Source organism: Natator depressus, chromosome 10 (genome assembly GCF_965152275.1).
Source record: "Natator depressus isolate rNatDep1 chromosome 10, rNatDep2.hap1, whole genome shotgun sequence".
In the NCBI taxonomy this organism is placed as follows: domain Eukaryota; kingdom Metazoa; phylum Chordata; order Testudines; family Cheloniidae; genus Natator; species Natator depressus.
In genome coordinates this window covers 36,389,167-36,407,571 of record NC_134243.1, presented here as the reverse complement: position 1 = coordinate 36,407,571, position 18,405 = coordinate 36,389,167, and the positions used below count along the sequence as shown (strand labels likewise).

The following is an 18,405-nucleotide window of genomic DNA, read 5'->3' as shown; positions in this document are numbered from 1 at the left end:
CTTCAAAACCAGACTCCAGTGAGAGACTGCTGAATTGGAATTCATTTGCAAATTGGATACAATTAACTTAGGGTTGAACAGAGACTGGGAGTGGTTAAGTCATTATGCAAGGTAACCTATTTCCCCTTCTTTTTTCCTACCCCCCCCCCGTCCTTCCTGAGACCTTCTTGTTAAACCCTGGATTTGTGCTGGAAATGGCCCACCTTGATTATCATACACATTGTAAGGAGAGTGATCGCTTTAGATAAGCTATTACCAGCAGGAGAGTGGGGTGGGGGGAGAGAAAACCCTTTGTAGTGATAAACACCCATTTTTTCATGGTTTGTGTGTATAAAAACGTCTTCTGTATCTTCCACAGTATGCATCCGATGAAGTGAGCTGTAGCTCACGAAAGCTTATGCTCAAATAAATTGGTTAGTCTCTAAGGTGCCACAAGTACTCCTTTTGTTTTTGCTCAATAGCAGGGTTTGCTCACAGGGGGTTCCCTGTTACTGAGAATGGCAATTCCTGCAACTCTACATCCAAACTATTTCGAAGGCCAGGGTGCTCAGATTCTCTGGTAATGAATGGCAACTGAAGGGTCTGGGTGGATCAGAAGACAGATTCCCAGCTTTGATTTGGGGTTGGGTCCAGCTCTAGCACTCTTAGGCCCTTGATAGAAGGGTGAGGGCTTACTTGAAATTGGAGGCATTGACACCCTCACTAGACAGCGACGGAGTCGTATGGCTGAACATTGTTTTATTGAATTCTGAAGAAAAGGAGAACCAGAGAGAAGTTGTTTAAAATACTGCACTGATGTTATAAAATGTTCTATATTTTGTAAATAAAAACTTTATGCTAAAAATATTTCCCCAATGAGTGCTTTCTCCTAAACTAGTACTGTCTGGGCAGCTCCAGGAGATGACTGTCCATGAGGACTACTGGCCATGGGGACTTGCTGCACAAGTGCTCCCTGGCCTGCCAGCTGAGCAAGGGAGAGCACACAGAGCATCATGGGATGGAGATAGGTGTGCAGTTGCTCCACCTACTTCCCATCTGCACTAGCTCTGCTGCTCTTTGAACTGAGCCCATCAGGATGTAAGCGTTCCCAAGACTTCCCCTACACTGGGGCAGTCATGCTGATCCTGGGAATCTGGTGAAACTTTCACAGCACTTTGGTCTCTGCAAAGGTGTGATGGGGTGTTTTCTCCACACCCCAGCACTGAAGGGGTTAAGGTGACAAGAGAGGCCAATTAGCCATATGCTGCTCTTGCTGGGCAGGAACATAGCCTAGGAGTTGAGGCTGGGGGGCCTGCAGGAACGTGAGCCTGCAGTCACACTCCCTGATACAAGGGGGAGAGTAGGAGCCTGACAAAGGCAGTGTAGGAAGCTGTCCAGGGAAGGAGCAGTGAAGTCCAAGAGAGCATAGACCTCAACTGCTGGTTTGAGGGTCCCTGGACTGGAATCCGGAGTAGAGGGTGGGCCTGGTTTCCATACCAGCCACTGCAGGAGTGGCACAGTCAGCCCAGTGGATATGGAGACTGCATGAGACTTTGTGGAAAGAGACTGGTGAGACCCCGGAATGGGAGGATGAGTGTGATTTGGACGGAGGGCTAAGCCAAAAAGGAGAGGTACTGCAGCTCCTCACTAGTGAGAGGGAGTGGAGGGAGGCAATGGGCTAAGGGACCACAGGATAGGACGCAGAGAGTAGTGAGCTAATTCCCAGATGAGCCACGAGGAGGTGCTGCTGAGCAGTGAGTAGCAGACCCTGTTAAAGCAGGGAAGGGGAAGTTCACCCTTGTGCAGCAGGTAGGCAGAATTGCAGCATGGGTGGTGCAGAGTTGCTGCGCTGGTCCATGTGGTGAACCTTACCCAGAGCGCTATACAAGAGCTTCAGATGCCAGGACTGACCCTGGAGACACCTACATTCCCTAGTGAGGATGAAGGTTCTGGATGCTTAGGCCACCCTTCAAGCGGGAAGGAGATGGTCCTGCTGCAGGAAGGAGATGGTCAGCCATATTCTGCCCTCCTTTATACCCATTAAACCCCACTGGTGTTAAGGAGTGTGCACTGGGTGTGACTGAGGGCAGGGTTTGCCTAGCATTCCAGGAGTCCCATGGGGGCAAGGCAACATTCACTGCTTTAAGGCTGAGTTCTCTGCAAAATGCCCTTCGTACAAAAGACAAAAAAAAGATGTGTGGTTTGACCACTTGCTAACCAGAAATGACCCATCAGCTGCAAGCCCCATGGCCCAGACAGCTTCCCCTGCAGTGCAGTGGCACAAAATATCTCACTCCCACTGCACCTCTCGTCTGTTCTGCACAGGCGCTATGGGCAAAGGGAAGCGGAATATGGGAGCCAGGGAAGGAAAAAGATAAGGAAGTAGTTGGCGGCTGGAGGTGTATATGAAAAGTGGAGTGGGAAGAGCAAGGTTGAACATCGCAGTCACGTGGGGATTAAACACTCTAGTGACATGCTCTGTTGCAAATACCAAATATGTGTTGTCCCATCTCCTCCCCACCCTCCAGCTGCCCTAGCATTTTAACATTGTATCAAGGAAGGCATGAAGCACTACAGAAACACTGGAACCAAGGGGTGAGGAGAGGAGAGGAGAGGAGAGGAGAGGAGAATGGGCACATAGATTGGGCCTCAATCCTGTAAGATGCTGAATATCCTCCACTTCCGTTGGCTCAGACAGGAGTGGCAGGTGCAGGATCAGGGCCGTGGTGAAGAGAAACCTGAGGCTGAAATGGAAAACCAAGCATCCAGACAAAACCAAAGCAAACAGGCAAGCCCCTTGTCTTTTTCCATCTGTACATCTCCTAAGTCCCAGTCTGGTGCTTTAACCACAGGCCACATTTTGCTCTGGGTTCAATGGGGCTGCTCCTGACCTTCTCTGGTTAGAGGGAGAGGAAAATCAGGCCCATTAGTCCCGGTGGAACACATGCTTCAGTTTTTACACTGACTTCTTAGGGTGTGCCTAAACTGTAGTCTTAGCCCCTGCTCCTACATGTGTTTTTGCTTAGCCCCCGACCATCCACTCACCAATCCCTCAAGCATGTGCTTGCCAGCACTTGGGACCTATGCTTGCTAGCATGGCTGGCGGTATGAGTTACGGCAGCAGCTGTGCTTTAGCTCAGCTGAAACCTGCCCACTTTGCAGGCAAGATCACTGAGTGCTGAAATCCTCCTATGCTCTTCACACAACTTCCCCAAAGGGACAGACAAGTTCTCCCACAATTGGCACAGGTGACAGGAAAAGAATCCTAGAGCATCTCAGCACAAAGAACCATGGCATATGCCCATGAACACGTACAGGCAAGCACAGAAACAGTGAGGACACAGTAACACAGGTAGGGGATGTTGCATCCAGGCTAGGCTAACCTGCGTGCCCAGATCCAGGTGCCAATCACTCGGACTAACTATGCACTGTGTAGATGTACTCTTGGCTCTCCGTCTGAAATACGGAGATAATACTTCCCATCTCCCACCCTTTGTCTGGACTGTGAGCTCTTCAGGGCAAGGTTTCTGTGCAGTGCTGAGCACAATGGGGCCCTGATCTCAAATGGCACATTTAGGAGCTACTGGAATACAAATAACAATAATTTGATTTTCCCCATGAACGGAAAAGAAACCTGGCTTTTTACTTGATTACTTCTTCGTTGGTGCCCCAGCATGACTGACGATGCCAGCATAGCTCCAGTGACAGTGCTGAGACCCCATCCTGCAAACTGTTCTGTGTGGGTGGGCCTTACAAGGTGTATCTGTGCAAAGCCACAATGGATGGGATCCTTCTGCACAGAGCAGTCTGCAGGACTAGGGACTAGCTGGGGCTGCCAAATCAACAGTAAGAGCAGAAGTAAACATTGATTTGTGTAGGTCCTAGGGTAGGTCTATACTACCTGCCAAATCGGCCGGCAGCAATTGATCCAGCGGGGGTTGATTTATTGTGTCTAGTCTAGACACGATAAATCGACCCCTGAGTGCTCTCTCGCGGACTCTTGCACTCCAGGGCCATGAGAGATGCAGGCAGCTTTGAGGGGGGAGCGACAGCAGCCGACTCACCACAGTGAAGACACCGCAGTGAGTACGTCGACTTCAGCTACGTTATTCATGTAGCGGAAGTTGTGTAACATAGATCGATCCCCTGCTCCCCCAGTGTAGACCAGGCCCCAGATAAACACTGGCTCTCCCAGCTGCCCTTATTTCTTGAGGGAGAAGTGGTGGACATTTCTAAACTAAATGTTGTGAATCTGGTGAACGTCCACTTAGCCCCAGTGTAAAGGTCACACTTAGGTCGAAATTACTCCAGTATTTGTGCTTCTCACAAGCTTTGACCTCACAACTGAAGTTTTCAAAAGCCACTGCCTGTTATTTGGCACGGCTGCAAACAGTGGAGGACGTCATTTACTACACAGGTAGGGCCTGAATCAAGTGAGTCTCTCCATTGCTTCCGATGGGCTTTGGAGCAGGCTCTTGTTGCCATGGTCTATTTATCATGAAGCCTCCTGGTTTCTAACATCAGCATATTAAGATTAAGCAGCAACCATCTGGCAGTACAAAGAGAACACTATAAGTGGCTCCATCACATCACTGAAGGGTGCTATCTGCTGTTGCATAAGGCTTCCCAGTTCATTGCAGAAATGGGTGCTCGCTCACTTCTCTACCCACTTTCTCACAAGCTTTCAGCACCAGCTTCTATCTTGCACACTGCTGCTTTATTCACCCTGAGAGAAATCCCCCCTCCTCCCCCCCCCCCCCAACTAGGGGACCACACACTAGGCGGTACTTAATCCTTAAGTGAGGCTTGTAGTGTGTTGGCCTTGTGTGATGGTCCACAGCACAGGGCCTAATTTCACGTGCTGGGCTTAAAATACAAGATGAGTTTACAAAAGCATCTCCCAAATCATGTCAAGATTCTCCTGCTTCGCCCCTGCCCATGCAAATGACTGGAGCAAACAGAGCGGGGGAGAAATGCTGGTTTGAATCCCAGAGTGCATTTTGATTCAATGGCATTAATGACCCTGTTTCTGTGAGGGCTAAAGTTCTCTGCTGAAAAAAAGGGGGGGGGGGATTTTCAGCTCTAATGCGTAACTCTTTGCTGGAAACAGGACTTACAGAACCAACATGGTGCAAACTGTGACTTGTTTGCAATTTGTGAATGATCCGCAGGCCATGGATTATGTGCTGCATTATTTCAAAACAGCAATTACCTTTGAGACTCTCACACTGTTTGCAGAGAACTTTGCGAACAGGATTGTAGCAAGGTGGCACTCACCGGTGCCGCGCCTCCTGTCGGTAGTCCTGGAAATTAGCTCTGCTGCCCCAGAGCGCTCTCTGCATGCCAGTGTCTCACCTGCCACTGACCCCCCGTGTCCCTCTACAGCAGAGTTCTACCCCCTGCAGTAACCCCACAGCTCTGGGTCTCCCCTCCCCAGGGAACCCCCAATCCTCTGTCCCCACCTCGCCTCAGTCTATGGCACTGCCAGTCACCATCTAGCCCCCACTCGCTGGGGCAGACTGCAGTGTATAAACCATTCATCATTGGTAAAGGGGGGTTTGGACCTGCTACCTTTGCCTAACCCCTGGGCTGCAGCCTCTGCAACCCCAGTACCTGGTTTGGCCTTTGACAAGGCCTGCAGCCTGGGGAGTTGCCAGGCGGGAGCTCCCCTGCTCCTCTCGCCTTTCAGGGCCAGAGCAGGTGACCACCCCACTACAAGGATAAAAGATGATTTTTGTCAAATAAATTATTCACTGTAAATTATTTACTAATGACAAAGCTTTCTTTTCTCTGGGTACCTTTATGGGCCACCTCACCACAGGATGTGAGCACCTCACAGTCATTAATTAATTTATCCTCATAACATCAGGAAGGCAGGGAAGTGCTATCCCCACTTTACAGAGGGGGGATTGAGGCTCAGCGCTTAAGGCCCAGGTTGTCAAAGCTATTTCAGTTCCTAACTTCCATTGAAATCAGTGGAAGTTAGGAGCCTAAATTCCTTTGTGAATCTGGGTCTAAGTGATTTGCCCAAGGTAACAGAGGGAGTCTGGGGCACAGCTGAAACCAAATCATCTGGCTCCTACTTCAGGAGCTTAGCCCCAGAGGTTCTCAACCTGGGGGTTGAGAACAGGGGTCAAGAGGTTTGCAGCTAGATGGAAGGGGACCCTGGCTAGATGGGAGAAGATTCCAAGGTGATCTTGGTATGGAAAATGGTGTTCCAGTAGGTAAACAGCTAACCCCCCTCCTTAACATAAAGCCCCCCCTTTCAGTGAGTGGTGAGAGGAGGAGGGAGTTCAGCACTTACACAGGAGCCTCCCTAGTTTCTGGACTGCAGTTCCTCTTTCCCACATTCGTTTAACACAAACCTAGTTTCCAGGAGCCTGATCCTGAATCACTTATTAAAGCAAAACTCTGTCGGAAAAGCCAGTGGGAGTGTAGTCGGAACGAAGAGCTTAGGCTCAGGTCCTACTGTGTGTTAGCATTTGGCAATCCTAAGTTTCACAAAGCAGCATCGCACACTGGAGTAGACCGCAAGTGCAGTGTCAAAGTCCAATTCCATACAGCTAATTCAATAAGTCACAGATACCATTACTTCATAAGGCAGAGAGACTCCAAAGTTATTAGGGGAATTGCGAGTGGGGGGAGGAAAAGTTGAAATGGAGAAGGGAGAGAGACAGGGAGGGTGGGGGGGGGAGCTAAGACAAGCAGCAGAACAAAACATCCCATAAATCATGAGAAGCTGCTGAAATACCAGAACAAATGACCCCATAGCTTGGCCATTGTTCCTGCGTGATGGCTTAAAGCGCTCCCAGTCGAGACAAAGTGCCTCCAGGTTTGTTTCAACACTGTGCCTGCCCCATTCAGAGCACTGCATGAGATTCTGGGGAAGGCCTATGTGGTTTAGGAATAGTGGCTGAGATTTGCAAAGCCGCCTATGGGAACTGGACACTCCATTCCCATTAATTTAGTGGGCTTTGGGCATCCTCAGCTCTAAGCCTGCTTTGAAAATCTCATGTGACAGGAACACTCTCACTAGTCACAGGTTTAACCAAAGCACCTGCACATACCCCAGACCCACACATATGTCCCCCACCCCCTCTTTAATTATCAAGGGCTGTTCTTTTCCCCCCCACACTCTAGTTATTTTTTCCTCTCTTTGGCTAAGGTCTTCTTAGGAGCTTGAAAATTAAACAGGCCTAAATCTCATCTCACTTAACCTCATGTAAATCAGGAGTACTAGGATATGACAATGAAAACACACTGGTCACTTCCATGTGGAGTGCGAATCATTTTCACATTCTGGTTCTCATGCCTCAGCCCAAATCTGCAATTGTGGAGGTCACATACCGTAAGGGAATACTTAAACCCAAAGAGAAAGTCTACAGCATTACAAAATTTGAAACTACATCATAAAAACATTTCCATTAAAAGCGTTTTGCTTTTTAACCAAACCTAAAATGTGGGCTTGAGCAATCTGCCAATAATAATGCAATGACACCTGGCTCCTCTGTGGTGCCTGGAAAGGGGCCGGTACTGCAGAGACACACTGCCCCAACCTGGAGCGCCGGGACGCACCTTGCCAAAAGAAGGCACGGTATCTCTAAGGGCTCTACTGCAGAGGGAGCACCCTTTTTAGGTCCTACCCACACTACAATGTTCAGGGTCAGCTATACTTGCCAGAGGCTAGTGCTTTTGTGGATGCTAATCCTGCACAGTCCTTGTGCTCAGGGGAATGCATGATCAGCAAGTCTACCTGGTCTGTGTGTAGGGGCATAAAGGGGAAACCTTCTTGCCTCTTTTCCCCAGCCATACAGGGGCAGGCACAATCCAACCTTCAATAAGCTTCAACGTCTAGGTTTCCTTATTAGCCTCATTTTACAAATAGGGGGAACTGAGGAACAGAGATTAACTGATTTACAAATGCACAGCCAGGAACTGAACCCAAACATCCTCTCATCAGTGATCCTTTAACTGCTTGCAATGGGCTGCCAAAATGCAGAGCAGAGATACACGGGAAAGTGTAGAATGTACAGTATTTTTACTAAAATAGCTTAGAATAAGCTAGTCTCATGATACATTACAGTGAGGCTCCCCAATGTGAAAAACGTGAGAAAGAAGTGCAGAGAAGGGGGGAGCAATTAGAAAAAAAGAACATAAACGAAGGGAAAGAAACAAATCGGGGAAATATGCAAAACAACCAGAGGTAAAGGGGCAGGAAAGGAAAAGTAGAGAGGGAAGAGAAGCAGAGAGAACCCGAGGTTAAAGAAAGAAAAAACGGAAAAGGAGAGAGTGAATTAATGAAAGAGGAACCAAATCAAATGGAACTGAAAGATACAAGCCCGGAGCATGAAAAAAAGAAGCATCGAAGGAGATGAAATCTGAGACAAAGGCACTAGAATTTCTGATGAAGTCCCTTGCAAGAGGGTGTTAAAGGGACAAGCTAAACACAGACTTTATTATGGATTTAAAGCTGCTTAAGAGATGATGTAAAATAGAGAAATAACTGATAATTTCTAAGTATGCAAAAAGTTAAAGGTGATCTGTGGCAAAGGGATAAAATTGGTTTGTGGGAAGATTTCTCCTTGTTTTTTTTTTAACCTTAGAAAAACCAAGAATGTCAAATTTTGTCATCTCCGGTTTGCTAGAGGACTCATTGAAGGTGTTAGAGGTGGGATGTTTATTTTCTCAGTCCTTACTTGAGTAGGAGAAGGTGCTGAATCTTTAACAACGAGACCTTTTCTCCCATGTGTTGCTTGGTCACTGGAGTTAAACAGGTATTACAAACAAACAGAAATCAATAAGTTATAAACAGTGTCACTGAAAATCCTTTCCTCTCTCAATTTCCTAGCTTGCTCTCTCTTGGAACCTGTGATACCATAATCTTAGAATTTCTCCACCTGCCTATACAATCTTTCAACACAACAGACCTGAATTTCTAATATAAGAAATAAGCAGGGAAAGAATAATTTTAAAAATAAAAACACTGTTCAGGCCTTCTTCATATATCCTACAAAAGCCACTACGTGGATATTCCACTCTCTGCATTACCCCTCCCACTGCACATCAGACTGCCCCACAACCAGCCTGGCCTCTGAAGCATTAAGTATTGGGATTTGCCATGAGCACGATCCCAGACGAGAAGGACCAACGGTCTGAGGCAGTATGGCATATTCATAGGTCCCTAACAGAAGGGACTTTGTGGGACCAGCTTAAAAAAATAGCCTAAAAAAGTCTAATAATGAAGTACTTATATTAGTAAATAACATATGAATGAAATAAGTGTTTTCTCAATACTTCACTCCCCCCCACCCTTTTTCTTACCAAGTAGAACATAGCAGGCATCGTGTAGTTACAGCTAAACTCAGGAGCAAAATCTTGTTTCACTTGCTTTTTAGAGTACATAAATATGTGCTGCCTAAATAAAGCGTGTACTGTGCCACAGGACCAACAGGGACCATTGATGTTTTGCATCTCATGGACACAGGGCAAGAGGAGCCAAGCAAGCTGGGTTCTAGACTCTCCTCAGATGCTGACTGCCTGTGTGATCTTGGGGGCTAATCACTGAGGGGCAGATATTTAAAAGGTATTTAGGCACCTAATGGGATTTTCCAAAGCATCTAGGTGCCTAGCTCCTGTTGAAATCATTGAGTTTTGGAAAGCTAAATTCCTTTGAAAAGCAGCACTTGGGTGCCTACTCTTTTGGGTGCTCAGCTTCTGACATTTAGGGCCTGATTTTCAGAGGAGCTAAATAACTGCGGCTCTTATTGTGGGTGTTCAGTAACTCGGAAAATCCAGCCCTAAATGGGCACTTCAAATCAGTGGGCCTCAAAATTTGAAAATTTTAGCTTCAGCCTCCTGGTGCCTCAGTTTCCACATCTGAAGAATGAGGAACACTTACACACCTGATGGAGTGCTGTGAGAGGTAATCAATGAATTGGATATGTACCAACATACGTATTATTATTTATGTTACCAGAACAAATAAGAGGCCTGCTCTTGGACCCCACTTGCTAGGAGCCACAAACACACACCCACACCCATACACACACCAAAAAGAGCCTGCAATTTTGATTTACAAGTACACATTAGGTACTTTTACATAAAACTGAGGAATGTAAATGTACATGTCCAAGCACTGACAACGTGGGTTCCAGTCCTGCAAAGACAACTGCAGACCTCCAGGTCCAAGCAAAACCCCACTGTCTGGGGGAGCTAATGGAATGATGACATTACAAAGCCAAGCAAGTAAATGTCCCCTTTGCAGGGCCTGGCTTTAGCGTACAAAGTGTTACCTCCACATGTGGTCCACATTTTCGAATGGCAATCCACTCAGCTTGCAGATATGCGTCCGTCCACAATATTGTGGATGTGAGCACCTGCACACACCCTTTTCCAGCACCAACCCCAAAGCTTAGGTGATGGGTTTAAAATGCTATTATCTGCCAGTGCATGTTAGTGCTGAACAGTGTGCATGTGGGTGTCCGCACAGGCATGCTGCGGCTTTGAAAACTTGGCCATGTATGTTTGAAAGTAAATTAAATTCTCATACTGGAACAATATGCCTACTGCAGCTCCTGGATTTCCTACTGAACCAGAACAACAGCGGAAGGGGTAAGTAGAAGATCCAAACAATATCCTATGAAGACATTAAGATGCTTAGGGGCTCAGTTATGGCTCTGACTGTTACAGTATGCTTATGTATATATAGGCTTGGCAGAATTCGATTTTTAGGTTATAATTTTGACAGATAATATCAATGTTTATTTTTAAGCATTTTTTCTATTCTCAATATAAATTTTTACGGTTGCACAAAATTATGGGTTTTAAGCATTTTCCTCTATTTTTATTTATTTAAATTTTCAGTTGTAGGAAATTGGGAGGGGTGGGGGGGGATCAGACAATTATTTAATGAGAGCAGAGGTTGAGATTCAAAAAGTTAAAACTTTATAATAATTAAAACATAAAATGTCAACATCATGTCAAAACATACAAAGTCAATGTCCTTAAATCAAACGCTAACAAGTTCTCAAGTATCATTTTCCTTACTTTGCCTCTGTACATTTCAATTATTGATGGAAATATTTTTTGTCAACTTGTGTGTGTGTGGTGAAATCAACATTTACCACTAAAAAGCTAATCATTCCAAGCTAATGCATAGGGTAGTATCTTTGAGACCTGTCAAGAAGTTCTTGATGAGAGAAGTCAGAATATGTGCAGGAAGGAATGAAGCCTAAATGTTGTGCTGTCTTAGTCCACTTTCTTTTGCACACTTGACTACTGAACACTAGAGCTAGGTGAAATTTTTTGGCCAAAATATTTTTTCGGCAAAAAATGCAGTTTCAGCAACACCGAAATGTTTTGCAGATTCGTGCTGGTTTTGCTGAAATGTTTCAGTCAAAACCCCCAAGCACCCCAAGATTTTGAAAAAAATCTGTTCTGTTTTGACATTTTTCTAAATGAAATGTTTCAATTTTTCAGTTCAAAATGACTTTTTGTTTTGAAACTTCCTTTAATTTGATTAAAAATACACCCAAAACCATTTTAAATGGAGCAAAATTGACACAAAATATTTTGTTTGACCCAAACAATTTTTTGATTTTTGGATTTTCTGAACATTTTGAAAAATTTCTTGGGTTGACCCAAAACATTTCTTTCCTCCACCCCAGTGACTTGCAAGCCCCATTATTCACACTGCTTGACTGAACACTTGTGAACCTGGTCTCCCAAAAGAAGAGGAAGAAGCAAATTGCCCAGCTGCGATGCCTGAGGATGGGGTGCCTTGGAGAGGCATAGTACCTCGTCTAGAGGCCTGGGAGAAGAACAAGAAGTGCAGCCCTTAGCTACACCTTCACAAGTGAAGTTAGTGCTTTCCTACAGTATCACCAGCCTGACCCCGAGAGCTGGGTTTCCCCTGCCTAGAAATGGCCCACCTCGTGCTGCAGTGTGCTGCCAGCAGAAGTCAATGGCTGCCTCCACCCCCTTTGCTCTGGCAATGCTGGGAGTCAGACAATGCCTGATCTCTATGGGTGCATTATGGTGGGTTGACAGGGAAGTACTCTTAGCATACCTGTGCAGGGAGGAAGGTGTAAGTGAGCCACAGGTGTTGCAAACTGCTGGGTACAAATGTGACTGAAGGATGATTGTTACACTCCAGTGTACATTCCAGGTTACATTCAGGCATTAGAACCCCCGACAGGTGGGATAACATTAGAAAAATTACAAGGAGTCCAGTGGCACGTTAAAGACTAGCAGATTTATTTGGGCATAAGCTTTCGTGGGTAAAAAACCTACTTCTTCTGATGCATCTGAGCCACAGATTGTCTATCCTTGGTCTCCAAAGTGGTTGTATTTGGCAAGTTTTACCTAAAGGTGATTACTCCTCACTAAGGATTTGTTTCCAGGCTACCTCACAAAACTCGGTGAAATATTATCATTTATTATTGCCAAACAAACATGAGACAGCTGGCTCCCCCCAGCACTGACAGCTGAAGCTGAAATATACTCTAGAGATAATATGGAAACTCGGTAAGAATTAAATGGTTAAAGGTGACCAGCAAAGGGGGATGGATGGGAATTGGGCTTGTGCCTTTTTTGCTTCTTTATGCTGGAAAAAGAAGGGCTGAACTGGGTTTTTTGTTTGTTTTTTGGATTGCACATTAGAAATTTAGGTCTTGTCTAGTTTGGAAGATCCCATGGTGGTTGAAGGATGGAATGAGGACATCAGAAGAGCTATGAGAGTGAAAGCTGAGCAATTGGAAAGGAAAGGGATTTTTAGTCAGGTTGTTTAAAACTCTGTGGGTTTTGTTCATACCTATTTAACTTTGATGCCTAATTACCATTCTGGAGAAAGGCAGCCTATCTGAAGGATTCAACACCCTCACTCCTTCCATGAAGCAGTTAGAGCTTAGAATAAATGGCCCAGAATTCTCCAGCAAAAGCAGGGAAAAAAAAGACTTGACATTCCTAAGGATTTTTTTTTAAAGTTCTGATTTCTTTATCCAATCAATAATAAATAATAATAATAATAATAAAGGCACAATTCCCATTTTGAGAAAAATCCTTCCCTAATGCTGAGAGGATTGAGTCTTGGAGCCCGCCCATTGCTATCTCATCAAGACACACAAACCATGGATAAATTATTTCCATCTCAAACAGGTGAGCAGTCTCAGAATAAAGCTGGCAGTTTAGCTCAAACTGGAGCAGTGCATGCAGAGTCTCAGGGGTGGAGGGGTGTCACACCTACAGAACACCACAATAAGAATATTTTGCACTGCTAGAGCACGTCACCCAACGATCTCAAAGCACTTTACAAAGGGAGGCAAGGATCATGACCCTCATTTTACAGAGGAGGAAATGAGGCACCGTGAAGTGAAGTCACTTACCTAGAGCAAGTCCATGGCAGAGCTAGGAATAGATCCCAAATCTCCTGACACCTCGCACCATGCTCTAACCATCAGACAACCCTGCCTCCTACAACCGCAGCCTGCTCCAGTTTATATACATTAGGTGGGTGGCTGGCTGACAAGGTGCCAGTTGCACTGATCCCCTGACAGCTGGTGAGGGAGGCAGGGTGGGGCCTGCATGTGGAATGAAGGGGTGGAAGCCGTGGGCAAAGAGTCCCACGTGGCTTCAGCTTCCTGCTCCACCCCTCCAAAGCTCCTAAAGGAGGGAGAATGTAAAGGTGTCTAGAGGCTGTTCAAGCAAAAGACCTCCTTTGCCTGGTTTCCTGGCTTCTCTTTACCTCGAGCCAAAGGACTCGGCATTGGAGCCTGGATCCCTTTGTTTTGCAATAACACCGGGCAGCGAGTTTGTTTATTCACTCAGAACAAATAATCGTCTTAATTAAAAGTTTTTGCCGAAGCTGTATCCATCCCACATAGTTAGCGCTCATCATCTGCCTCCCACACACCTCCCGGAGCATGCTCCCTGCTCCCCCAGAGATACATTCATGGACTAGCAGGGCAAACAGGAACCCAGTGCTGACTCCAAACCTTGCAAAGCTTCTTTTAGCCTCCCGAGTCCCCTCTGCCAACATGGGCAGAGAGCTGTCTTCCTTTGGCACCTTTAACCCTAATCATTCTCTGTGTTCCATCCTGGAAGTAATAACAGCTTTCTGTGTCCTATACCACTTAACCCCTGAGGTCAACCTCTGCTTCACATGCTACAGGGGCCTGTTGGGGGGGGGTCTCTGTCACACACTACAGTGGCCTGTGGGGGGGGGTCCCCTGTGCCTCTCATGCTGGGAGGGGTTTATGATAGGTGGGTCCCCTCTGCCTCACACTGTGAAGGGTCTGTTAGGAGGTAGGGGGTCACCCCTGCCTCACATGCTGGAAGAGGTCAGTCATGGCGTCCCCTCTGCCTCACATCACTGGGGAAGTGTCCGAGACCCCAGTGAGCTGCTCCAGCTCAGGCTGGGAGACAGTGGCTGCACCCCAGGCTTCTACTGCAAGTGTCTTTCACCATTCTGTCTGGTAGAGGGTAGCTTCCAGTGCTGGGAGGAGGAGTGCGAATGGGTAGCCTCCTAGTACCCTTTCTGTACACCCCCGACATCACTCAGCACTAACCAACAACAGCAACTGTGGTGGGGCTCAGACAACCCCAAAGAGCTCCCTACTCTGCGGGGATCTCAGCAGAAAGCTGAGGGCTGGGGTCCAAAGCTTCTTTCCTCTCAGCCCTGCCCTGAAACTCTTACCATTCAATGCTCAGAGACCTGGGACGGATTGCAGGCAGCTCAGCTGAGGCATACTCAGCTTTCCTCCTCTTCTCCTGCTTCTGCTTAACTGACAAGCGATGGGCAAACTTAGAGAGGCTGCTCTCCGACCTGGGGAGGGGGAAAGGAGAGGTGTTAACTTCGCTGCAGCACCGTAGGGACCAGAGGCAGGTTCAGGTCAAGGCAGAGGGATGCTCATAGGAAGCAGGAGTGAAGCAGCAGGAGGCTCAGAGGGGTAGGTATGAAGCAGCAACAGTTTTAGAATTGATTTAGCCGGACAAATTCTATCGTTTGCATCTGCACAGCCCTGCTGATGCCAGCAGTATTGCATGGATATAATGGAGCAGCAGGTCTTGGCTCCATAGCATTAGGCATGATTCTATCCACCTGGATACGAACAGAGTAAGAGCTGTTCTTTTCTTCCCTAATCAGTGAAAGAGAATGTGTTACTGAGCCCTGTCTGGAGCAGAATGCAGTTAGCTAAATCAGAGAACAAGAGCATGTGAGCAAGATGCACCCGTATCTGCAGAGCGATTGCTGCTCAACAGCTGAGAAATCCTTCTTGCCATGGCGAATCTGCAACCCCAACAACATGAGGTTCTAACTCCTCATCGGCTGCAGCTTCCTGCTCAAGCAGAAATAAAACAACCCTGTAAGGTGTGAATGTTTTGCTTCAGTGTCGATCCGGAGAGTTCCTGTGATGGGAAAGGCAGTAGCAAATGGATGGAAACTGGCTGCTCTGGGCTCCCCGCATGCTGCTTGTCTCACTGCTTGGCAAGATGGTCAGCACAAGCCAGAGACTCAGCAACCTCCACAGAGAGAAGCAAAGGCAGCTGGGAATGGCACACGTGAAACTTCTGTCACAACCACACTCCCATTCACAAAAAGCCCAGAGCGCTTGCACATCCCCAGCCTGGGATTGGAAACACTGAGCAGCTTTCATTCTGGGGGTTGATCTGGAAATAAACCCACTGAGGAGACATTTTGGAACAGCAAATAGAACTCATATGTCTGCGCATAAGTTCAAATGTCAGGTCTTTTCACTGACCACACCTCTTTCCCGCATGGATGGAAAGCAACAGGCCAGGGTGGCAGCCACTGAGCAATTTTAGAGAACGGCCCCTCGGAGGATCCATAACCAAGATGTGACTGCATCCCCTCTGCTACATTACAGTCCCCAGGAGCCTCCAACACTGAGACACCCCTGCATCCCCTCTGCTACGTTACAGCCCTCAGGAATCTGCAGTACTGAGAAAACCGTGTCCCCACTGCTACGTTATAGCCCCCGGGAACCTCTGGCACCGAGACCCCTGCATCCCCTCTGCTACTTTACAGCCTCCAGGAATCCCCAGCACTGAGACACCCCTGCATTGCTGCTACTATATTGCATCACAGAATCATAGAAGATTAGGATTGGAAGAGACCTCAGGAGGTCATCTAGTCCAATCCCCTGCTCAAAGCAGGACCAACCCCAACTAAATCATCCCAGCCAGGGCTTTGTCAAGCTGGGCCTTAGAAACCTCTAAGGATGGAGATTCCACCACCTCCCTAGGTAACCCATTCCGGTGCTTCACCACCCTCTTAGTGAAATAGTGTTTCCTAATATCCAACCTAAACCTCCCCCACTGCAACTTGAGACCATTGCTCCTTGTTCGTCATCTCCCACCACTGAGAACAGCCGAGCTCCATCCTCTTTGGAACCCCCTTCAGGTAATTGAAGGCTGCTATCAAATCCCCCCTCACTCTTCTCTTCTGCAGACTAAACAAGCTCAGTTCCCTCAGCCTCTCCTCGTAAGTCATGTGCCACAGCTCCCTGATCATTTTCATTGTCCTCCGCTGGACTCTCTCCAATTTATCCACATCCTTTCTGTAGTGTGGGGCCCAAAACTGGACGCAACACTCCAGATGTGGCCTTACCAGTGCCAAATAGAAGGGAATAATCACCTCCCCTCGATCTGCTGGCAATGCATTACATTACCCTGGGAACCTCCAGCCCTGAGACATAACTGCATCCCCTCTGCTATGCTACAGCCCTCCTGAACCTCCAGCACCAAGCCCCTACACTCCTCTTGATCCAAAAGAAGACAAGAATGAGTGAAAACCCTCAGCCCTACCTCAGGCTGGGTTGCAGTTCACTTCTTCAGAGTGGACTCCTCTGCATGGTTCCATGGCACTGCTCCCTGAAGCATGCCCAGGCGGGAAGAAGCCAGAAAAGCCAGTGTGAGGTGCTGAAATGGGATGGTGGACCTTGCCCAGTGAGAGCAGTGATCGAATGATGCATGTCAGAAGCAGCATCAGCAGGCTTCCCAGAGGGGTCCCACAAGTCTTCCTCAGCTGCTGGTAGCCACTGCCAGCCTGAGCCATTTCCTCTGTGTTTTACTCCGTTTTGTTTTAAATCCTCGTTGTGAAGTTGCACTCTATATTATTTTATGAAAATATGCTAATGAGTATGAATATAATGTAACTGTAATATGCTTCATGCAAAAGGTCTCTTGTAAGGTATCATTACAAAGCTTATAATCTACTGAGTGTGGTCATCCTATTTGTATAAATGTATCACTCTTGTATCTGAAACTTGAAATATAACTCTGAGGGCCTATTGTAATTATACAAAGTGTGGGCCATTAATGGTGGTTTGGAATCTTGATGGTTCCCATCAGCCAGGACAATTGACTGTGGATGGCTCTGTTTGCAGGCAGGCCTTCCTGTGAGTCAGGCTGGGAGGAATGGAGGCTTGGGGGGGGGTCTCACAGGACATGTGACCAGGTCACCTGGTACTGAAATCCATCTTAAACCTGGTGCTTTTCCATTTAGAAGTGGGGGGTGGGGACCCAGAGAGACAAGGGATTCCCGCCTTGTGCCAAAGCCATATAAGGGGCTGGAGAAGAACAAAGTGGGCTGTAGTCATGAGAAATCCCCTAGCTACCACCTGAGCTGGAACAAGGGCTGTACCAGGGGGAAAGATTGTGCCCAGACTAGGAAGGTGTGCAGTCTGTGAAAGAAACATACTGGAACACCTCTGAGGGTGAGGTTTTATTTGTATTCAGTTTTCTTACTGTATTAGGCATAGACTTGTGTGTTTGGTTTTATTTTGCTTGGTAATTCACTTTGTTCTGTCTGTTACTACTTGGAACCACTTAAATCCTATTGTCTGTATTTAATAAAATCACTTTTTACTTGTTAATTAACCCAGAGTATGGAAAGCAGGGGCAGAAGTAGTCTTGGTACATCAGTTCGCAGCCCCAAGAGGGTTTCTGTGATCCAACCTGTCACACTCGTCTGCTCTGAAACAGGACTTTCCCCAAACAGCATCACCAAACCCACCAGACCTGCACATGCAGAGTCTCCACCACTGACTTTTGTGACTCAGATTTGATGCTTATCCTTTCTGTTAGACCCCCCTCAAAATAAAAAAGCTGCTGCAATCTAGTTCTGCTTGCACATCATGAAGGTCATTCTCAAATAAATTTAGCCATTGGTTACCTCTGTGCCACTCTGTCTTCCATGGAGCTGCATTGGTATAAACTGAGGGCAGAATCTGAGGATTGTGGGGCTCTATAGGTGTAGCTCAAGGTAGAATTTGTCCTGCAGAACCTTTATTACTGGCGACCACTGACGAAGCACAAGCCAGAAAAGACCCATGTTGGCTTTCAGATCCCAAGTTCAGCTTGCAGGGCTGGCAGTGCCTAGCACCCCAGCCAAACCCTCCACCCTTC

The 18,405-nt window shown here is 47.0% G+C and overlaps 1 protein-coding gene and 1 long non-coding RNA gene across 12 annotated transcripts in view; one reads left to right on the top strand and one right to left on the bottom strand.

The window, feature by feature from the left end:
• LOC141995026 (ankyrin repeat and fibronectin type-III domain-containing protein 1-like) overlaps positions 1-18,405 on the bottom strand; it is a 559,159-nt gene that overhangs the window by 64,385 nt on the left and 476,369 nt on the right. For 7 of the 11 annotated variants that reach the window (XM_074965740.1, XM_074965735.1, XM_074965739.1 and 4 more), the window contains one exon: positions 14,672-14,800. The exons of 3 other annotated variants lie outside the window; for them this stretch is intronic. In XM_074965740.1, coding sequence (XP_074821841.1) covers positions 14,672-14,800 — 129 coding nt within the window. Of the gene's footprint in view, positions 1-14,671; positions 14,801-16,803; positions 17,378-18,405 lie in introns of those variants that run through there. One more of the 11 variants, XM_074965744.1, reaches the window with a different exon arrangement.
• On the top strand, positions 3,979-17,197 carry LOC141995028 (uncharacterized). Its single transcript, XR_012641236.1, has 3 exons — positions 3,979-4,061; positions 11,646-11,838; positions 15,122-17,197. It is a non-coding gene; the product is annotated as an uncharacterized LOC141995028 (long non-coding RNA).